Source organism: Equus caballus, chromosome 15 (assembly GCF_041296265.1).
Source record: "Equus caballus isolate H_3958 breed thoroughbred chromosome 15, TB-T2T, whole genome shotgun sequence".
Lineage (NCBI taxonomy): Eukaryota > Metazoa > Chordata > Mammalia > Perissodactyla > Equidae > Equus > Equus caballus.
Genome location: NC_091698.1, coordinates 48,123,419 through 48,145,165, shown reverse-complemented (window position 1 = coordinate 48,145,165; position 21,747 = coordinate 48,123,419). Strand labels below are relative to the sequence as shown.

The window sequence follows — 21,747 nt, the reverse complement described above, 5'->3', positions numbered from 1 at the left end:
CTAATGTCCCTCAACAGGAAAAGAGGTAAATAAAATACAGTATGTCTATGCTACAAAATATTATACAGTAACCAAAAAGAAGGAGAAGTACCTTTATGTACCAACATGGCATATTGTCAAGGCATATTACTGACTCAAAGAAAAAATATCAGAATGATATATAAAATGTGACACCCCCTCTTCGTGTAAATAAATAAATAAAACACGAAAATAACACTTTAAATTTTTTCTAGGTTCATACATATGTATGCAAACATACAGAAAAAATTCTGGAAGGTACATTCCAAACCACTAACAGGTTACCCCTGGGGAACACAGAAATAATTAAAATGGGAGAGGGGGAGCAGAAGTAGTCAAAACATTATCCACAATGTTCTCATTTTTTGGTTATATTACTATTTTCTCTGTAAAATTAAAGACCAATTTTCCAAAAAATAATGGAAATCTCTCCTCAATTTTGCTGTGAACCTAAAACTGTTCTAAAAAAGTAATTCTTCATTTAAGGAAAAAAACGGGCAGAAGCAGCTTAATACAAAGGACACCCTTTACCGCAAAGACTACATTTTCTCTGTCCCTTCCGCCCCTCAGTGGCCTTGATATTCAGATCTTTCAGCTTCCCATCTACCCACATCTGGGATGTTAACACCAAGCCCCCTAATTCCATGCTCCAGCCTGAATCCTTGGCCCCAGGCCAAGCCTGGCCACCAATTCCCTAGCCTGGACCAGAGCCCCAGGAGGGGAGGTGAGACACACCAAAGTCCTAAACAAACGTGGGAGAAGGAGTATCGATGCCAGTTTCAAGGACAGGGATCAGGTGACCTTGCTGGCCATCAGAAGTCTCAAAGGCAGAAAGGTATCTGAAGGTCTGGAAGCAGCTCTGCAGTGTGGGGGGATGGGGCGGAGAGACAGTCGGGCAAAATCAGGGGGAAGTAGTATGGGGTGAGTTGAAGAAAGAGGCAGTTCCACTAATAAAGATTCCAAGTGAAGTGCTGTAATATGGAGGAAACCAGGTTTACAGCAAAGGGAAGAGAGGAAGCTGCATTCTGTGATGGGGTTGGGGACAGGGCGGGGGGGGGGTGGGGGGTGGTATCTAAGGATACCTAGATGAGTCACTTCACATCAAAGCAGCAATTCCTGGAGGCACAGTAAAAAGTTTAGAGTTTGGAGCAGCAGAAAGAGACAAGGGACTTGGCTTCTTCCTGAAAAGAAGGGAGGTTCCTCAAATGAGGAGAAAAGAGCCTGAAATAAAGCCTTTCCTTCCTCAGTAAATCAAAGGCAGAGAGATCAGGGCAGGCCTCTGGTGACCGTGCTCTTAACTTTCAACTTTCTGAGGATGAAAGACAACATATTTGTTCCACATGTTTTCCTGGTTACCCAAAGCAGTGACACTGCCTAGGCCTTACCCAACAGCTGATTCACCATCAATTAGTCTACATCACAATGTGCTGAGCCTCACGCCTCACTCGGTCACATACCAGACGGCTCCGGAAAGAAAACAAGCTGGTGTGAGCTGTCAAAGTCCTCTCGGTACCTGACCTCACCCTCTGGGGTAGGTTTCATTTCAAAACTGAAAGAGACTGAAGGGCTGGGGAAATCCAAAGATCAGCAGAGCCAGGAATAAGTGGTTCCCAGCAGAAAAGGGTCCCAGGCTGGAGCTCAAAAAAGAAACCAGACCACTGATAAGACAGAGTTTATGATGTCTGTCACCAAGCCTTCAGATATCATTTACACGTTGGCCAATATTTACAACAGGGCATGACCATGCTTACCTAACTCCTGATACCTAAATACCTAACTCTTCAAATGTTCAATCAACTTCCTAGCTCTATGAAATTTTAGAGCTTTGGGGTAGCTCCAATAACTGGGATAACAAGGGACTTGTGAACTTTGCAGCCCTTCAAATGGGCCAGCTTTTAATTGTAATGAATTTTATCACCTCTTCTTCCTTCTTCATCTCCCTACAAACCCTTGGCAAAATTACTGTCTCACTAAAAAAATTTCCAAGTTGTTCATGACGGCCCTCTTTCTAGAACAATATTCCATACAGTGAAAGTCGAGCTCATCAAAGGAGTGAGGTTATTTGCTTGAGGTTCATTTTTTTTTTTTTAAGATTTTTTTTTTTCCTTTTTCTCCCCAAAGCCCCCTGGTACCTAGTTGTATATTCTTAGTTGTGGGTCCTTCTAGTTGTGGCATGTGGGATGCCGCCTCAGCGTGGCTTGATGAGCAGTGCCATGTCTGCGCCCAGGATTCGAACTGACGAAACACTGGGCTGCCTGCAGCAGAGCGCACGAACTTAACCACTCGGCCACAGGGCTGGCCCCTTGAGGTTCATTTTTAACCAGCTGAGTGACCCTGGGAAAGTCACAACCTTTCTGGGCTCAGTTTCCTCATCTGTAAAGAGGTTAGAAACATATAGAAGGAAAGCAATAAAACTTCCCTGGGGCCGGCCCAGTGGTGCATTAGTTAAGTGCACACATTCCGCTTTGGCAGCCTGGGGTTTGCTGGTTCAGATCCTGGATGCGGACATGGCACCACTTGGCAAGCCACGCTGGGGCAGGCGTCCCACATATAAAGTAGAGGAAGATGGGCACGGATGTTAGCTCAGGGCCAGTCTTCCTCAGGAAAAAGAGGAGGAGTGGCAGCAGATATTAGCTCAGAGCTAATCTTCCTCAAAAAAAAAAAAAACTTCCCTGAAGGAGAGAAAGACGTAAGCTTTTAAGTCTAAAAGGCTCATCAAGTGGCAAGAAGAGATATTTTAAAAAGACACAGAGCTAAGCATATCCTTATGAAATGCTAAGAATGAAGAAAAAATTTACAAACTTCCAGAAAGAGAGAATAGGTCATCACTTACAAAGAAAAAAGAATCCTATTGGCATTGGACTTCTCATCGCTATCGCTAAAAACTAAAGACAGTAGAAAGCTGTCACAGACTCTGTAGAGACTAGGACTACTATTTAGGAATCTTACACGCAGCCAAGACATCATTCATAAATGAAAGTAAAAAAAGTATGTATATTTGGACTTATAAGGACCTTGAAAGTACCATCTACGCCCTTTTTCTAAGAAAATCACTCAAGTATCCTAGTCAACTTAATATTTAAAATTGGAACAAAGCTTGGAAACACAAAATGTACACAAGACATGTTTTCCTTCTCTATGAAGAAACCTTTTAACAAGGTGGTACCAGATATCGCCTTTCCGGGTACAAACAGAAACTGTCCTGAACACAACCGTCCCTGGCAGTCTGGGTTTGCAAGTTGTTCAGCACCTAGTGGCCTGATGAAGTAAATACAGTTTCATCAAGTACCCGGATAAACTTCCAGCCATTTTGTGAGCTCTGACAGCGTGTACAGGGCAGCAGCCTGACATCCTTGATATTATAAGAGTAGGACACTGCAAACCTTCCAGACTCATATACAACTTTATAGATTCAGCTCACTATCCATTCATTCTCCAAGGATGTGGGAAGATCCCATACTTTGTACCTAACTAATCACAAGAGAAGCATAGATTTGTTACAAGGCTACACTTGCAAAGTATTGAGAAATAGAGACTGCATTTGGCCAGACTAACCTGAATTGAAAACAAGCTTATATGCTAAGAGAAAACTGTAAATGTGCCTTATAAACAGGAAGAGTGTCTTCAAATGCTCACAAGATTGGAATGTGGAAGATGGATTATATTTATCCTGTATGGTTCCAGGAGATAGGCCTAAAACTGATGAGAAGTCACCTCAATCAGATTGTAATTCAAAACAAGAAATAATTTTCTACCAATGAGAGCTATTCAACAACATAATGAGATTCCTGGAGAAGAGATGAGCTCCCCAGCAATGGAAGTATTCAAAACGAACTTGGACGATCATCTGTCAGGCAGATGACAGAAAGCATTCCTGTAACCGGATGGCAGACTAGAGACAAGGAGATTGATTGTATTACCTCAAAGGCCCTTTCCAAGAGTCTATCATTCTAAACAAAACAAGCAAAGAAACAAACAAAAGCCACTAACAGATAACTAAAGAGTCCTCTCCCTGCTTCTTATTTTTAAGCTCCAAGCAGGCAGTACAACTTAGTGAGTTTGATACCACTTTCCACTTGAGTAAATGTGGACAAATTATTTAACACTATTTGCCTCATTTTCATTATCTGTAAATTTAGAACAATAATAGTACCTATCTCATAAGATTACTAGGAAGATTAAATACCATACCTTGTAAAGTACTTAAAACAGTGCTTAACATAGTACATAAAACTAGCATCTTGGAAAGGAAAGGTAGCTAGGTGGTCGGGGTGCGGGGGGGACAGTGAAACCTGAAATGTGCTGCTTGTTTCAGTTATCTCTACCCAACCCTCAACCAAAGCATTCCTGGTCATTGCTGGCCAAATGCGAGGTTCCCTTGGCAACCAACCTCAAAAAAGAATCCAGATCTACCTTCTTCAGGAAGGAGGCTGCTTCTCTGCCCTGAAATCTAGCATCTTCCCTTGCACAAAGCAGGCTCCCTAAAACCTCACAAATACCACTGCTCCAAAATCAAGGACATGAGCAGGTGCTACTCTCCTCACTTCATATCATCAATCATACAACATGAGAGTTAGAAGGGACCATTTAGAGCGACCCCTTTGTTTAATGAATGAGGACAATAAAGCTGAGAAAAGTGAAGTCCTGGATGCAGCAAATTGGTGACGGGGTCAAGACAAGATCACACGCCTCCTTATTCCTAGCCCAATAGTCAAAATCTTCCCATTTTTCCGATGGGAAAAATAGGACTGGCCCTACTAAGCCACCTGCCCATACTGTCTACACAGACAGGTAAGAGAGGAATAGAAGCAGTAGAGTGTAGAGGTTAAGAGCATAGACTCTGGAGCCAGACTGCTTATTCAAATCCCAGTTCTACCACTTACTGTGCGACTTTAAGCAAGTTTCCTAACCTCTCTTTGTTTCTATAAAACAGGGATAAGAGCAACTACCTTATAGGGCTATTTTAAGGATTAGATGAGATAATCCATGTAAAATGCATGGCACATAGAAAGTGCTTGCATGTACACTGCTCTGCTGCTCATCATTACCAGTTGTATTAAGCAGAGAGCCAATCACAATAACAAGAGAGACCAGACAAGCTCCTACTTCTGGTCCAAAGAGCACTGGGAAGGACATAGGTGTTTATTTAGCTCCATTTTCTCGCCCTGGCCAGGGAACATCCAATCAATCAGCAGGAGAAGACCATAATTAACCCATCACTCATTTATTTCTTTGGATCTAGGGAAGAAACAACTCAGGGAATAACCAAGTATATGCTATGGTGATAAGATGCTTAAGATCATAGATAAAGGGATCAGCCCAGTGGTGTAGTGATCAAGTTTGTACACTCCACCTCGGTGGCCTAGGGTTCAGGAGTTCAGATCCTGGGCACAGACCTACACACCACTCACCAAGCCATGCTGTGGCACCATCTCACATACAAAATAGAGGGCTACTGGCATAGATGTTAGCTCAGGGACAATATTCCTCAAGCAAAAAGAGGAAGATTGGCAACAGATGTTAGCTCAGGGCCAATCTTCCTCACCAAAAAAAGGTCACAGATAAAGGTTAGGTAAGTCTGAACACAAGCATGATCTTTACATCTATGCTCATCTCAGTTTTGACAAAATGCAGTTCTTGTCCAGTCTCTTCCCCTCAAGCCATGAAAGTGGTATAGTGTAATGGTTAAGAAAAAGAGCTCTGGAGTGTGCCTGCCTGGGTGCAAGCTCCTGTTCCATCATTTATTTGCTGTGTCACTTTGGCAAATTACCTGACCTCTCTCTACGCCTTTGTTTCCCCATCTGTTAAATGAGGATAAAAACTATTTTAATTATGATAACAGCTGACATTTGGTGAGTACGTTCTATGTGCCAAGCCCTATGCTAAGCACTTTACACAGTTTATATCATTTAATTATCACAACAACCTTATGAGGCAGGTACTATTACTACCCTCATTTTACAGATGAGGAAAATGAGGTACAGTTTTCTTATTCAAGGCCACATGGCTAGCTATGGCAAAGCTGAGATGTCAGTGCAGGAGATTCGACCCCAGAGTCTATGCTCCTTACTCCTACACTGCTCTACTTCTCACAACTCCAGGCTTATATGGCTGTTATGTTGTTAAAATAAGACAATCCACAGAAAGTGCTTACCATAGTCCCTCATTCATCAAGGTTAGCCATTACTATTATTGCTGTTGTTATTATCACCATCATTGATCCCTTTGAGTTTCTCTCAAATACTACCACCTCCTGAGTTCCAGTATCGCCTGGAGGATGGCTGTTTTCCTACCTACACACCAGCTCACTGGGCAGCGGGGGTGGGGTTCTATTATTTCACTTCCCTCATGTAATACAGGGTTAAGTATCTGGGTGGAGAGACAAGGAAATATTTTCTATAAACCTGCTAGTCTATAAAAACAATATATTAAAATCTTTGCTTTTAAACATAAAATCTTCATTACTCTCATCAGAAAAGAAACATGCTTATTAAAAAAATTTTTTCAAAATAAAGCAGAGATATAAAGTATTTACTAAAAACAGAATTATCTGTCCTCTACCTCCTTCCCACTTCCACTCTCCTGTTCTCAAAACCAGTATATTATTTAGTCATTTAGTCCTCACAAGAAGTCAGATTGCTGTCATTTATCTTTATCTCCTTTTGGCAGGTACTGAAACTGAGGTTCAGAGAGGTTCAAGATCAAACAGCTAGTAAGTGGAGGTCAGGGTTTCTGGAAAAGAACTTTCATATAAGGAAGAAGGTAAAGATAGCTAACTCCTTTAACTTACCCTGAAAGGAAGTGGCTATGATAGAAGGTTCCTAGAAGGTACCTAAGAAGAACCAAGACTGACAATGGCATTTTTAAGAAACTCTTGCTCTAAATGAGGCAAGACCAAACAGAAACTGTAACCCAAAAAGTCAGTAATGCAGTGAGCTTTCATCAATCCTTCCCTCCCAGAGAGAGTAGAAATTATTGATAAGCCCAACAAAGCAAGACTTCGTCTCTGAAGATATCCATCCTTTGCACACCAGTCCTTACCTCCTCAATTCCAAAAACTATGTATCACTGTGCTAGAGAGCACAGCACGGTCTAGGTCAAAATAAACATTTTTTAGACTGAGCAACCTGAGGGTATAAACAACGTCTTATTCATACAGATCTTTCCTTTATTATCAGGTAAACAACCCTCTATATATTCAATATATTTTTGTTTAAAAATCAAGTGAACTTATTCATTCAATTCCCATGTGCTAGTCACTGTTCTAGGAGGTGAGGACATAGCAATGAGCACAACAGAGTCCTAGCCATCATGAAATTTACATTCTAGTGGCGGGTGACAAATAATAAACAAACTATAGCAGAGAGAGTCCCTAGAACAGTGCTGACCTGTAGTAGGCAGCACTAAATAAATACCTGAATAATGAATGAATGAATAAGTAGTATTTCAAACAGTGCTAAGTTCTGTGGAGAAAAATAAGACAGGGAAGGGGAACAGGGAATACCGAGGGCAGGAGACGGCTTTTACTTTCCATAGGAAGGTCAAGGAATGCTTCACAGATTAGGTGACAGCTGAGCAGAAACCTGAAGGAGGTAAGGGAGGAGGCCATACTGATATCTGGAAGAAGTGTTCCAGGCAGAGAAAACAACTACAAATATCCCAAGGCTTGGCATGTTGCAGCAACTGCAAGGAGACCAGTGTGGCTAGAGTACAAAGGGAAAGTGGTAGAAGATGAGGTCAGAGTAGCTGAGAGAAGGTGGTGCAGAAGATCCTATGCGGCCCTGTAGACCACTGTAAGGACTAGGTTTTTAATCTGGGTGGGACCCAGTGGACAGTTTTCAGTAAAGGTGTGGCATGCTTTGAAATACGCTTAACAGGATTACTCTGGTCACTGTTAAGATTAGACTCAGGGGACCAAGAGCAAAAGAAGGAAGACCATTTAGGCTACTACAATAGTAGCAGGGGAGGTGGTGAGAAGAGTTCAAATCCTGAATATATTTTAAGGTAGAGCTCACAGGACCTGCTGGTGGAGTAAGAAAAAGAACAGAGTCAGGGCCTGGTGGCACAGTGGTTAAGTTTGCACATTCCGCCTCAGAGGCCTGGGGTTCGCCAGTGTGGATTCCGGGTGTGGACCTATGCACCGCTTGTCAAGCCATGCTGCGGCAAGTGTCCCACATATAAACAAAAGTAGAGGAAGATGGGCGCAGATGTTAGCTCAGAGCCAGTCTTCCTCAGCAAAAAGAGGAGGATTGGCAGCAAATGTTAGCTCAGGGCTAAACTTCCTCAAAAAAAAAAAAAAAACGAAAAACAAACAAACAGAACAGAGTGAAGGGAGAGTCCTCCATACATTCAATACAACTGAAACTGAGATGAGGAGGAATCGCTGGAGATGCAGATTTGAGAAGAAAAGTTCCAGAGCTGATTTTTTTAATACGTTAAGTTCAAGAAGCCATGAGATACCCAAGTAGAGGTATCCAGAGGAATTTGGACATACAAGTCTTGAGTTCAGGGGAAGACACTCAAGCTAGTAATTCACACTTGAGAACTGTGAGGGTATAAATGGTGTTTAAAGTCTTGAGAGAGAGCACCTAGGAATTGAGTGTAGATAAAGAAGGGATCCAAGGAGTGATCTGAGTACTTCATCTTGGAGGCAGAGGAGATACCGAGAAATTAGCCAAAAAAAAAAAGCGGGGGAGGGTTTTGAGAAGGAGGGGCCATTGAGGTGGGAGGAGAACCAAGGGAGCGACATCCTGGGAGCCAAGTGAAACTAGCATGCAAGGAGGGAGAGTCAAATGCTGAGAGGTCACAAAGACGACTGAGAAATGACCACTGAATCTACGTGCTCTTTTCTAAGCATGTTCTTCCCTACTCCACACACATCATTTCTTTTCCTTTAATCCAGATAAAATCCCAGTATTGTCCAATGAATACACATACGGTTTCTGTTTAATGTAACTATATCTGTGTCTCAAAAAACAAAAATCAATGCTTTTAATGCGGACACACCAGATTTTACAGGGTGAATAACACTGAACAGATGCTTTGTCTGGTTGAAATAACTGTCTCTCTGAAACAAAGTCCCTAAGTCTTGCTTGTGCTCAGTAGGTAGAATCAGAGAAATGAGCTATTTAAATATATTTCTTTTGTTCTGCCATAAAGCAGCAATTATTCTTGAACTCCTTTCCCTCCTCCCTAACTCAAACATCCTAACCAGCTAAACAAAGACTAATTTCCACACACACCCCTTGAAAAACAAAGCAGGACACAATCAAATCCAAAAGTTGGATGAGAAAGGGATTTCTGTGCATTACACCTTCTTTCTTTTACTACAGAGAGGGTTAACAATTATTTGCTAATTCAAAGGTTGTGCTTTCTTTACATTTTGTCCTTAGAATCTCTAGACAGGAAGTGAAATTTCTGTTATCTTCATCTTAAAAGAGAATTCTGCTACAAAATAAGGATTTTAACTTTCTGTGCTCTAGCAAGCACAGTCCAGTCTCAATGATCTACACTTCTGAAGCAGTAGAAGAATAATCACCAAAAACTGTATCATGCCAACATCCTTCACACCTTCCTGAAATGGCTACAACTTTCGAATGGACTGTGCTCTCTGCCTTTGGGCCTTTGCTCCTTCTGCCTGGAATACCATTCCCTGCCCTCCACTTTGCAATTTGCTGACTTGGGACTCAGCCTGAATGTCAGCGTCTCTAGGCAGCCTTCCCGAATTCTCTCCATAACTGAACCAAGGGCCCTCCTCTGAGCTCACAGCACCCTCTGCTTACTCATATCCTTACACTTTAACACACTGCACTGTGAATCTGTTTATTCGTCTGTCTCCGTTTCGAGATCATAAACATCTTGAGGGCAAGGACAGGATCTCATTCATTTTTCTATCCTTAGTGTCTGGGACATATAAAGCAAACAAAAAATATTTGCTGAGTAAATGAATAAGATGACTTTTGACCTAGTATTCCTTATGTAATTTTTGTAGCACATTTTCCTTGATAAACCAGTTGAACTGAGGCTAATATTAAAATTATTGGCATCTAATCACATCCCCAGCTGATTGTAGAAACAAAGAAATTTCTCCTACCTGATATTGGAAATAGGGGACAAAAAGACAGATGTGCTGCTCAAGACCAGCTCAGGAGAAGTTATCCTATCAGCTGCTCATCCTCGGCGCAAGACAGCAGCCTATGCTTCTGACACCACAGAGAGGGCCAACGGACCTCTGGACTAGTCCCTTCACCTTCCTTCCACTGATCCTGTATTCTCCTCTTCTCACCCCACTATGCTTTTCTCTCTTTCCTTTTCTTACCGTTTTTTGCTTCCTCAGTTTTCTGTACTTTGCATCTGCATTCTGTTCTCATTTTCCCTTTAACTTTTCTCTGCACTCCCTTCTCCATGCCTCATTTCAGTCAGAGTGACCCTGGGGAATCCAGGGGAATCACTTTGCCCAACTGGGAGAATTCAGGCCAAGGATGTTGCTGTATCTGCCAGTCACTTCTGAAAGGCACAGCAACATATTTCTCAAGTTTCTAAGGAAACCAAGCAGTGACCCCATAACAGCAGTACAGGGTCACAAGCACAAGAGGTCAAATGTACTCCACACAAAGTGGGTAAGCCATGCTTCTAGGCTGCACTCTGTAGTATCCTGCAAAGCAACACGAAAAAGGCCCTCTCAATTTACTAAAATCTTTCTCCTTTTTTGAGGAAGATCAGCCCTGAGCTAACATCTGCTGCCAATCTTCCTCTTTTCACTGAGGAAGACTGGCCCTGAGCTAACATCTGTGCCCATCTTCCTCTACTTTATATGTGGGATGCCTGCCACAGCATAGCTTGACAAGCAGTGTGTAGGTCCACACCCAGGATCCGAACTGGCAAACCTTGGACAGCTGAAGCAGAATGTGTGCACTTAACTGCTGTACCACTGGGCCAACCCCTACTATAATTTTAAATAAAAAGAGAAACGGAAGCTCTATCTGAAGGGCAGAAGAGAAAAGGAAACCACATGTTTTGGAAAAATTGCTGCCACATTGATAAGGCAAATTTAAAAAGCTGGAATATGCTGGCTGGGCCAGGTAGGTTAGCAAAAAAATGTGGTCCTTGCCCCCAGGGAAGTTAGAATCTCATTGAGGAATCGTTCCCACTACTTCTCAAACCCATAAACGTTAACATTAGAGAACAAGAGGGAAGAGATTCTCTTAAACCAAGAGAGTCAGGAACCTAACATAAGTGGAACAGAAGTTCTGGGACAGAAAAATACAAACTGGATGGAAGCTTTTTGAGTTTAAGATAAAGTTATTCCATGTGTCAGTCAGTGTCACAAGCATCAGAAGCCAAGGAAAGGAACAATCCACAGCTGGGAATCAAGAGGCCCAGCTCAGGTCCTAATGAGCTGTGTAACCTTGGGCAAGTCACTTCACTACTGTGATCTAAAGAGGACTCTTCCATAAAATGGGCATAATAATACGTTTTGGCAAACTTGTCTGTGATGCTTAAATAAATAATGTGAAATCACTTTGAAAAGTTTTCTATAATATGCCAATGTGAGGTAAGAGGAGCGAAAACCCTTCCTCTGAATGGAGTTAAGTCCTGTGGTTCAGTTTCCAAAGTCTAAGCCTGACTCACCTTCCCAGCCTCATTTACCCCTTTCGCCAACTTGCAGTCACTGAGTGGGAGGAGAAGAGTCATGCGTGGGGCTCCAGGGGGAGGGCGGAGACTATTTGGTCAGTTGCTCCATATCTCAGTGGCTTCATCTGTAAAACGGGCGGTGTGGCATTCACTCGGTATCCAGAAGATAGTGCAGGCCTGAGGAAGGGAGTGGAAAGCTTACTATAAGTGAGTAAAATATTTATATAACCCTCCCCCTCAGGGATAAATAACCAAGATCACCAAGTTTCATTACTCCCTGGACAGAATTAGAAGCAGCCTTAGAGATCATTTAATCTCTAGGTTTACAGACAGGAAAACTGAGGCCCACATAAATGAAGTGGGTTGTAGAAGTCTCAAAGCTAGTCAGTGGCAGAGATGGAACTAGGGGCCAGAGTCACAGACGCCCAAGTCGAGCACCCTCTCTGCCAGATCTCAGGGTCAGTCAGGGCACCTGTGGCCTGTACAATACATAATCAACACCAAGACACATTACAATTTAATCAACAGCTAAATGTGAGCTACCTAAGGGAGGAGGCTGAGCACCGGGACTGGGAGCAGAGCCCTGGAAGTACTCAGATAAGGAAAAATGATGGCAATATTTCAGGCAGAAAAGGCTTAAAATAGGCAGTGTTAGGAAGAAAGACCCAATAGATAAGTCTTTCTTTAGGGAAAATAAATAGGTGGCAGAACTAGAGGACCACAATGCTTGGAATCAGGATAATTCTTTTCTTTTCTTCTTTTTTATTTTTTTTGTAAAGATTGACACCTGAACTAACAACTGTTGCCAATCTTTTTTTTCCCCCCAGCTCTTTCTCCCCAAATCCCCCCAGTACATAGTTGTATCTTTTTAGTTGTGGGTCCCTCTAGTTGTGGCATGTGGGACACTGCCTCAGCATGGCCTGATGAGCGGTGCCATGTCCACACCCAGCACCCAGGATCCAAACGGGCGAAACCCTGGGCCACCAAAATGGAGTGCAGGAACTTAACCACTCGGCCATGGGGCTGGCCCAGGATAATTCTTGATTATATGTAATTTAGTCCTTTTGCTGTGTCCTGAGTTTTTGACTATTTTTCATTCCCTAATCAACTCTGTCACCCTACAAGACAAAGCCCTCTAAAGAGATCACGTGTAGCTTAGTGGTTAGGTATACAGGCTCTGGACTCAGACTGCCTAGATTCAAATCCTCGCTCTACCACTCAACAGCTGTGTGATCTTGCACAAAGTCCTTTACCTCTCTGTACCTCTATAAAATGGAAATGACATCACCCCTATCTCAGGAGATTTTATGAGGATTAAATGCGAACATTAATCATGTTGGTCACAACCTAACGAGTTTTTCATCACTTTAGCTTTGATATGACCTTTTTTATGTGAAGGAGAGAATTGAAATTACCAGAATACATTGCATGTAGTAAGGATAAGAAATGTTTTGCAAAACTCTCATATCTGTTATAAACGTGTGTGTATGTATGTCTCAGCTATTATTTAAAATTGATCTCTTATGATGGTTTGCTTTTCAAAACCTGAGAGGCACTGAATTAATGCATAGAATAAAGCTTCAAACAGTGCCTGGCATATAGTAAGCACTTAGTGCTATTACTGTCATTGCTGCTGTTATGGACCTACCTACTGAAATCGTTTGTAGGATTATACAAGGTAACGTGAAAGCACTCTGGAAAGTGTGATATACCATATTAATGTCAGTTAAAGGAAGCAAAAAGCCCTTCCCTCCATCTCTAACCCTGACACAAGTCAAGCGCTGTTTAGGTTCCTATCTGTTGCTTGGCCCACAAGTTGTTACCTTGAACTGAAGAGTCCACAGACTACGATTTATCTAACACTCTGTCATGCTCTGTCAATGTTTGCAGAGAAATGAGGCTTGGCGCCACAGTAAAATTATTTATTGTTACCTGGTCGGGGCTTTGGGGTGGGGAAGGCGGAAGCCATGCGGATAGGTCCCTGAAGGAAGCGAGTGAGTCACACAGGGCTACTGTTCGCTTCCGCAGAGCCAGGTGGACTCCACCGCGCCACAGACAAGGCGGGACTGACAGATACTCCAGCCTTTGGGCATCGATGAGTCACTTCCCTCTCCCTGTCCTCACCCAGACACCTCATAAAAAATAGCAGTGGAGCCCCTTACAGGTATAGCTCACACCAGGGAAAACTGGGAATCCCCAAACAGATACGGACAAAAACGGGGTGACTGAGCACCAAAAGATTACCGGGGTAATCCATCTTTAAATGACAAGCTCGCCAAAACTTCCAAATAGCATTTAAATTCTAAAACCCTGACTTACAGAAAAATTTGGAAACGCGCTCACCAATAAGGATATCGGAAGGTCTGGATTCCATCCTGGACACTGTGTGACCTTGAATTAGTCACTTCATCTCTCTGGGCCTAAGTGAATTCGTCTGTTAAAAAAAGAAAAGAGAGAGAGATAACGACACCTACCTCAGAGCATCACTGTAAAATTTAAATAGTATTCGGCAAAATGGCTAGCACAGGATCTGATGCTGGTAAATACACAAGAGATATTCCTTCTAGACCAAGTGATCACCAATTGTGATAAACTTAAGTTCACCGACCAGCTGGTCCGTGAAAAAAGTCATAGGTATCTTACGTCGCTTCATGGGAATTGTTTTTTTTTTAATAAATTTTATAAGACAATTTCTTGGTCTCTCCAGCACAACAGCCTATGCCAGAAGTCTAGGAAAGCAGAAATTTGCCATCTCATTCCTTAAAGCAGTGATTCCGAAGTGCTTCAGTACTGGGGGCCCAAATCACCCACTGCTACTGCCCCCTATTATCCATCATTAAATTTAAAACGCGCGAGACTCAGTATTCTTCCTACACTTTACGGTTATCCGCATTCCCGTTTCAATTAATGGAGGAAATGCATTAAAATTCGCCCACCGAGGTCTGGACCAGCCTGCGGGGCTTTATCCCAAAGCGGTCGGCGCACTCGCCGCGCACGGAAAGGCCCCGGCCCACGGGCACGGGGTGGGGGTCGCCTTCTAGAGCTTTCGGGCCGACCCCAATTTCTCGTTGGCGACGAATCCAGGCCACGTGTCGCCATTTTGTGTTCAGGAAAAATGGCGGCCACCGCCGTGGGGAAGGGAGGGGGCGGAGGGGCCGCCACGTTAGCCGCTATCCCTGCGGGACCCTGCAGTACGGGGCGCACACGGCCTTTTCTGCCTGGCTTAGGTGGAGGAGAGGGGAAGGGGCAGAAAGGAACGGGTACGGCAGCGTCCAGAGCGCCCTTTCTTTGACGAGAGGAACGTGAGGCAGCGACACCCGCAGGAAAGGCCTTCCAAGATGGCGGCCCGCGGGGGCCGCCCCCGGAGCGCGCAGGGCGCGGCGGCTGCACCGAGGGGCAAGGGCCGAAAGGCGGCAGCGGGGCCTGGACTGCAGGGACGCCCCAACGCACGGGTCGGCACCCCCTGAATAAATTCGGCCCCAAGAAGCACACCATTGTCTTAAATGTCTGACGCGGCTGCCAGGACTAAAACGACACTAGGGCAGGAGGTGGGGTTTCTGCGGGTTTAAGCGAAAGAAACTTGGAAAATGCAAACAAAGCATTATGTAAATGGACGCCATTCTTTTTAGGGCCGTGTTTCTAGCACTTCCCAGAAACCATGAACAGAGCCCCGATTCGGACCCCGGCGGGGGGCTGGGTTTCGGTCTTTCTCTTCACCGGACGCCACCGCGGGGTCTGGGCAGGGGTGGGGGTTGGTGCGGGGCGCCCGGACGCCGGGGACGAAAGGGCCCCACGTGCCCGTCAGCGCGCGCGCCCGCCCCGCAGGCCTCGCCTCGCCGCCCTTCCCCCCCGGAAGTCCGCGGCTGCCCCGCCCGCCTCCCCACACCCTCGCGCCTGCGCTCTGGCCGCCTCACGCGCACGTTTTAAAACCGCGGCGTCCCAGCTGCCGCCTGCAGTTACCGCCGGGGCTGCCCGCGTCGCTCCCTGTCGAAATCCCTTCTATAGAGATGGAGAATAATGTGTCGCCGCAATTCAGAACACTAACGTTTCCAAACACTTGCCGGGGTCGCTAGGGTTAATAAAATACAGGTTCCTTTTAAAACGTTGCCGGGCTCACAGCTTTTGTCCATCGGGGCTTTATTTTCAACTCTAGGCTGTTAAAAGGGTTTTTTAAAAACTACCGTGTGGGAGTTGGCGCAATCTTGTGACCTAAAAAAGACGGGTCCTCATTTTTTTCAAGGGGTCCTGCGCAGCAAGCACTTCCGGGGTCAGAGGGTACGCGGGGTTGAAAGCGGGCTTCCCGCCCCGCCCAGACCGCCGAGGCTGCCGCCGGAGTCGCCACCGCCGCGCCCTCGCCCACCCGCCCGCCCGCCGCTCCCGGCCCCGCTCGCCCCCTCCGCCGCCGCCGCCCGCCCCTGCGACGACGCCGCGGCCTCCCGCCCGCGCCCGCTCGCTCCCGCGGCCCTCGCTCGCCTCGCGCCGGCAGTTTTGGGCCTACATCTCCCCTCCCCCCCGCCAGCCACCAAAGACTTGACCACGTAACGAGCCCAACTCCCCCGAACGCCGCCCGCCGCTCGCCATGGATGCCGGTGTGACTGAAAGTGGACTAAATGTGACTCTCACCATTCGGCTGCTTATGCACGGAAAGGAAGTAGGAAGCATCATTGGGAAGAAAGGGGAGTCGGTTAAGAGGATCCGCGAGGAGAGTGGCGCGCGGATCAACATCTCGGAGGGGAATTGCCCGGAGAGAATCATCACTCTGACCGGCCCCACCAATGCCATCTTTAAGGCCTTCGCTATGATCATCGACAAGCTGGAAGAAGATATCAACAGCTCCATGACCAACAGCACGGCGGCCAGCAGGCCCCCGGTCACCCTGAGGCTCGTGGTGCCGGCCACCCAGTGCGGCTCCCTGATTGGGAAAGGCGGGTGTAAGATCAAAGAGATCCGCGAGAGTACGGGGGCCCAGGTCCAGGTGGCGGGGGATATGCTGCCCAACTCCACCGAGCGGGCCATCACCATTGCTGGCGTGCCGCAGTCTGTCACCGAGTGTGTCAAGCAGATCTGCCTGGTCATGCTGGAGACGCTCTCCCAGTCTCCGCAAGGGAGAGTCATGACCATTCCGTACCAGCCCATGCCGGCCAGCTCTCCAGTCATCTGCGCGGGCGGCCAAGATCGGTGCAGCGACGCTGCGGGCTACCCCCACGCCACCCATGACCTGGAGGGACCACCTCTAGATGCCTACTCGATTCAAGGACAACACACCATTTCTCCGCTCGATCTGGCCAAGCTGAACCAGGTGGCAAGACAACAGTCTCACTTTGCCATGATGCACGGCGGGACCGGATTCGCCGGAATTGACTCCAGCTCTCCAGAGGTGAAAGGCTATTGGGCAAGTTTGGATGCATCTACTCAAACCACCCATGAACTCACCATTCCAAATAACTTAATTGGCTGCATAATCGGGCGCCAAGGCGCCAACATTAATGAGATCCGCCAGATGTCCGGGGCCCAGATCAAAATTGCCAATCCAGTGGAAGGCTCTTCTGGTAGGCAGGTTACTATCACTGGCTCTGCTGCCAGTATTAGTCTGGCCCAATATCTAATCAATGCCAGGCTTTCTTCTGAGAAGGGCATGGGGTGCAGCTAGAACAGTGTAGGTTCACTCATAACGCCTTTCTGCTGTTTTCCCATGATCCAACTGTGTAATTTCTGGTCAGTGATTCCAGGTTTTAAATAATTTGTAAGTGTTCAGTTTCTACACAACTTTATCATCCGCTAAGAATTTAAAAAATCACATTCTCTGTTCAGCTGTTAATGCTGGGATCCATATTTAGTTTTATAAGCTTTTCCCTGTTTTTAGTTTTGTTTTGGGTTTTTTGGCTCATGAATTTTATTTCTGTTTGTCGATAAGAAATGTAAGAGTGGAATGTTAATAAATTTCAGTTTAGTTCTGTAATGTCAGGAATTTAAAAAATTAAAAAATGGATTGGTTAAACAATGCTTCATATTTGAAAAAGCTGGGAACTACTATCTTAAACTCTTTGTTGGTGCTTTTTTTTCCTTCCCCTTTTAGTGTTAGGCATCCGTACGGAGAAGGGTGGATGCGTCCTTGGTATTCTCTCCAGCCCTTTTCACCTTACTGGTGAGATTCCATTCCCTCTGTCCCAACAAAGGAACCCGGTAGGCTGGGCCTGCTCTGGGTTGCTTGCAGACGGGGCCTCTCCCACAGAGGTGACATCCCTCCAGCCAAGTTCCAGAGAGAGGCCTCTGCCCGTTTCTCTGGTAGAAAACATAAGGGTTTTCTCGGGTGGAAGAAGTATGCCCATTCGGTGGGAGCTCTGAGGAATGGCCATGTGTCCTCCCGTCTGACTATCCCCCCAACCCCCAATCTCACATGGGAAACTCTTAGCCAGGAACAAAAAAATTGTTCTGAGGTGGGAGGAGCCTGGGGGGACCCAGAGACAAGGGGGGAGGAAAGGGCTGGGCTGGGGGTGAAGGGAGGGGCTGATGGTGGGGGAAGGGAAAGGGGTAAGGGTGGGTTTGAGGGCTTGGAAGAGGGCAACTGCTGCAGGGTGGTGGTAGGGATGGGGGGTCTTTGGTTGGGCAGCAGGACTGGGTGGGGGATGGTACCAGCGGGGTGCACGTGTTAAGCATGCACCTGTGGCAAGCAGCCTGTCAGAGGATGTTATTACACCTGCCAAGTGGTGTATCCAGAAACAAAGGAGGCCCAGCTTCTAATTCTTCAGCTGTGTGCAATGTTTAGAGAAATCATTATACCAGGAAATAATCCTGCCTATATGGGGCGGTCCTCACAGGCAGGAATGTAGACTGATCTATTGACTATGGCTTAGCAATGACCTCGGTGTTAAAAATACAAATTCCTGCGTCCCACCCCGAATATAATCGGAAGACTGCATTGTTAAACACTCCAAAAAGTTCTTAGATTTGAGTGCCACTGATTGTCTTCACCAGTGGATTAGGAAGATCCTGCTGTGAAGGCCTAACAGTCTCTTGTCCACATCAGCTAGCGAGGCTAGGCTGGACTTGATGAGAGGAGGGAAATTCTCTGCATTTAGGCAGACACACTAGAAAAAACAAGACAATAGATGATTGGGTGCTGAAGTGTGTAGTTCAAACCCCAGGTACTGTAGGAGATCACTAAGAGCAGAGAAATTTCTGTAGGAGAATTTTCTCCGTGATCGATTACGTGTTGAGGCTTCCTTTCTACAGGGCATCTGCTTTTTTCTGAGGTACAGACCTGGTTCCCAGCGTCCCTGGAGGTAAGGTTGGGGTCTACCATGCGCTTTACACCCACTGTGGGATCAGGCAGGCAGTCACTGAAACGAGCCCAAATTCTGGAATTAAACCTGAGTTCAAATTTGAATTCTACCACTTCTGGGCTTGGGCAAATTATTTAAACTCTGTGAAAATGGAGGTGTTAAAAGTGCACGTCTCCTGGGCTTGAAGACAAATGAAAGCATACATGTAAAGCAGAACAAGTGCTTACAACGCAGTACGCTTCAGTATGCTTTAGATTGCAAACAGCCAAAGGCCCGCTTCTGCCCACAATATCTTCGGGCAGAGAAGACAGACATTGAAAGGTAGGGAACAAAGCAATGTGTATTAAATGATAAGCTGAGAGAAGACAGTTGGACTGGCGCCAGGACAGATACAGGAGGCCCTAGTCAAGACCCAGAAATGGGTTCACTGTCTTTTGGAAATGAGCACAAGTCAGGCTGGCAGAGTAGGGCAAGAGTGGATAATTAGGTTGGACCCTCAAACACCAATCCACATGGTTTGTGAGGAGTCCCTGAAACTCGCTGGGCGAGGTGGTTCCCATGCCCTATGAAAAGTAGGCCTCCAATTTTTCTCAACCCCCTCCTCTTCCCCTCCCCTCCCCTTAAAAGGCAAAGTTGGCAATTATTTGTAAAATAATGATTTAGGCAGCAAGGCACAGGATAAATGGCAACTTGGAGAGACTAAAGGCAGGAACAGCAATTAGAAAACTACCTCAAAGGAACCGGCCCAGTAGCGTAGTGGTTCACATGACCCAGGGTTCACTGGTTCGGATCCCAGGCACAAACCTACACGCTGCTCATTAAGCCATGCTGTGGTGGCATCCCATTTACAAAACAGAGGAAGGTTGACACAGATAGCTCAGCAACCATCTTCCTCACCAAAAAAAATAAAAGAAGACCTCAAGTAAGAAGCAGATTCTAATATAGGTTGGGAAATGGTATCAATAGGAATCCATATAGAAAGGGACCAATGCAAAAGAGATTGAAACCGGGTGTGGAGACCAGAGAGAGAGACATAAGGACTTGGAGCAATGAATTCAGACATGGTGATGGGAGTTTGTGCAGGTAGAAATATACAGCCAGTAGCTAGAAGCAGGAGACAAACTCTCAAGGAAGTCTGAGCAACAGGGAGACAGGTGAACAGGAGGAAAGGGCTAGAGACTGAGCTTTGGTAAGGGACCTAGTCTAACTGTTCACCACTGTAACTCCAGTGCCTGTCACCATACCTGACGTACAGCAGGGGCTCAGTAAAGTATTTGTAGAGTGAATATGGAAGAAGCAGCCAATGAAGAAGGTATAGGCCAAGCAGCAGGAGAAAAACCGGGGATAGTGCCTTAGAGAGGAATCGAAGAGGAAAGTTTCAAGGCTGATGGAGTGACAATAATGCTACAGAGAGGTTTAACAGATTTGGCTGAAGACCTACTATGCGCAAAACAGTTTGAACTAAAACGATGTTTTGGTACGACTGAAAGAGGTGTAGTCGCTCATTGTACTTAGAGCCTGTGCATGGTAAAGGGAGGGAGGGGGAGGTGGAGGAAACCACAGAATCATTTGAGGCTAAATTATAAACAGCCTTGAATGCCGTAATGAAGGGTTCGAGCTTCATCCTGAAAACCAGTGGCCTCCAAGCATTTTCTCAAAGTAAAAAGTCTTTGGCATATACTCTTATTACATATTTATTTATTTATAAATTGCATATATGTATACTAGTCATGCTTATTTATAAACTATATATAAGCATAATTCTAAATATTATATATATTTGTAAACAAAAAACCTTAAATGTTAACAATTAGATTTAAAAAACTGAAATTTAATTTCTAATAGTTTTTTTTTTTACCCCTTCCCCCCATCATTTTCTTTTTTTTTCTTTTTTTTTAAAGATTTTATTTTGGGGCCGGCCCCGTGGCCGAGTGGTGGAGTTCTCAAGCTCTGCTTCGGCAGCCCGGGGTTTTGTTGGTTAGGATCCTGGATGCTGACGTGGCACTGCTCATCAACTGGAAGGATCCACAACTGAAAAAATATATACAGCTATGTACCAGGGAGCCTTCTTCTCCCCAAGGCCCCCCGGTACATAGCTGTATATTTTAGCTGTGGGTCCTTCTAGTTGTGGCATGTGGGACGCCACCTCAGCATGGCTTGATGAGCAGTGCTAGGTCCATGCCCAGGATGCGAACCAGCGAAACCCTGGGCCACCAAAGCAGAGGGCTCGAACTTAACCACTTGGCCACGGGCCACATACCACCCCCCACCCCCAGTCATTTTAGAGACCACTTCAAGGGGATACTGGGGAAGACAATTTCAGCGTCATGGGTATCCTTGGGGAGCAGGGTTTCAGGGGAGTGATGGGGGGAAGCCAGGTGACGGCAGGAGAGGAAGGACTGGGAGGTGAAAGGGGAGACAGGAGTGTAGATTGCTCAAATGCTTGGTAGTGCAAAGTGGGAAAGAAATGGAACAATAATTTGAAGGGGGAGAATTGGGGCAAAGGTTTTTTTGGTTTTTTGTTTTTGAAAGGAACTTCACTAAAGGCAGATAATAAGGAGCTGATAGAAAGCTGAAAATAAAAGCTACAGGTAAGAAAGCACTGTGGATAGAAGGGGGTCCTGGAACAGTGAATATCAAGTGCAAAGCCCGTTGTTGTGTTTTTTTTTCTTGAGGAAGATTAGCCCTGAGCTAACATCTGCTGCCAATCCTCTTCTGTTTTTTGCTGAGGAAGGTTGGCCCAGAGCTAACATCCGTGCCCATCTTCCTCTATTTTACATGTGGGACGCCTGTCACAGCATGACTTGATAAT

The 21,747-nt window shown here is 45.5% G+C and overlaps 1 protein-coding gene and 1 long non-coding RNA gene across 10 annotated transcripts in view; one reads left to right on the top strand and one right to left on the bottom strand.

The window, feature by feature from the left end:
- LOC102150720 (uncharacterized) overlaps nucleotides 1-15,495 on the bottom strand; it is a 97,959-nt gene extending 82,464 nt beyond the window's left edge. For 7 of the 9 annotated variants that reach the window (XR_011426004.1, XR_011426005.1, XR_011426007.1 and 4 more), the window contains exons 1-3: nucleotides 14,589-15,015; nucleotides 13,996-14,086; nucleotides 11,650-11,829 (exon numbers count right to left, since the gene is read on the bottom strand). This is a non-coding gene — a long non-coding RNA (uncharacterized lncRNA). Of the gene's footprint in view, nucleotides 1-11,649; nucleotides 11,830-13,995; nucleotides 14,087-14,588 lie in introns of all 9 variants that reach the window. The other 2 variants (XR_001378447.3, XR_011426010.1) reach the window with 2 other exon arrangements.
- Nucleotides 15,496-16,098: 603 nt separating this feature from the next.
- PCBP1 (poly(rC) binding protein 1) lies at nucleotides 16,099-17,692 on the top strand. Its single transcript, NM_001256921.2, has one exon. It carries the CDS (start codon nucleotides 16,232-16,234, stop codon nucleotides 17,300-17,302), a length of 1,071 nt encoding a protein of 356 aa, NP_001243850.1. The 5' UTR covers nucleotides 16,099-16,231; the 3' UTR covers nucleotides 17,303-17,692.
- Nucleotides 17,693-21,747: the final 4,055 nt, after the last annotated feature.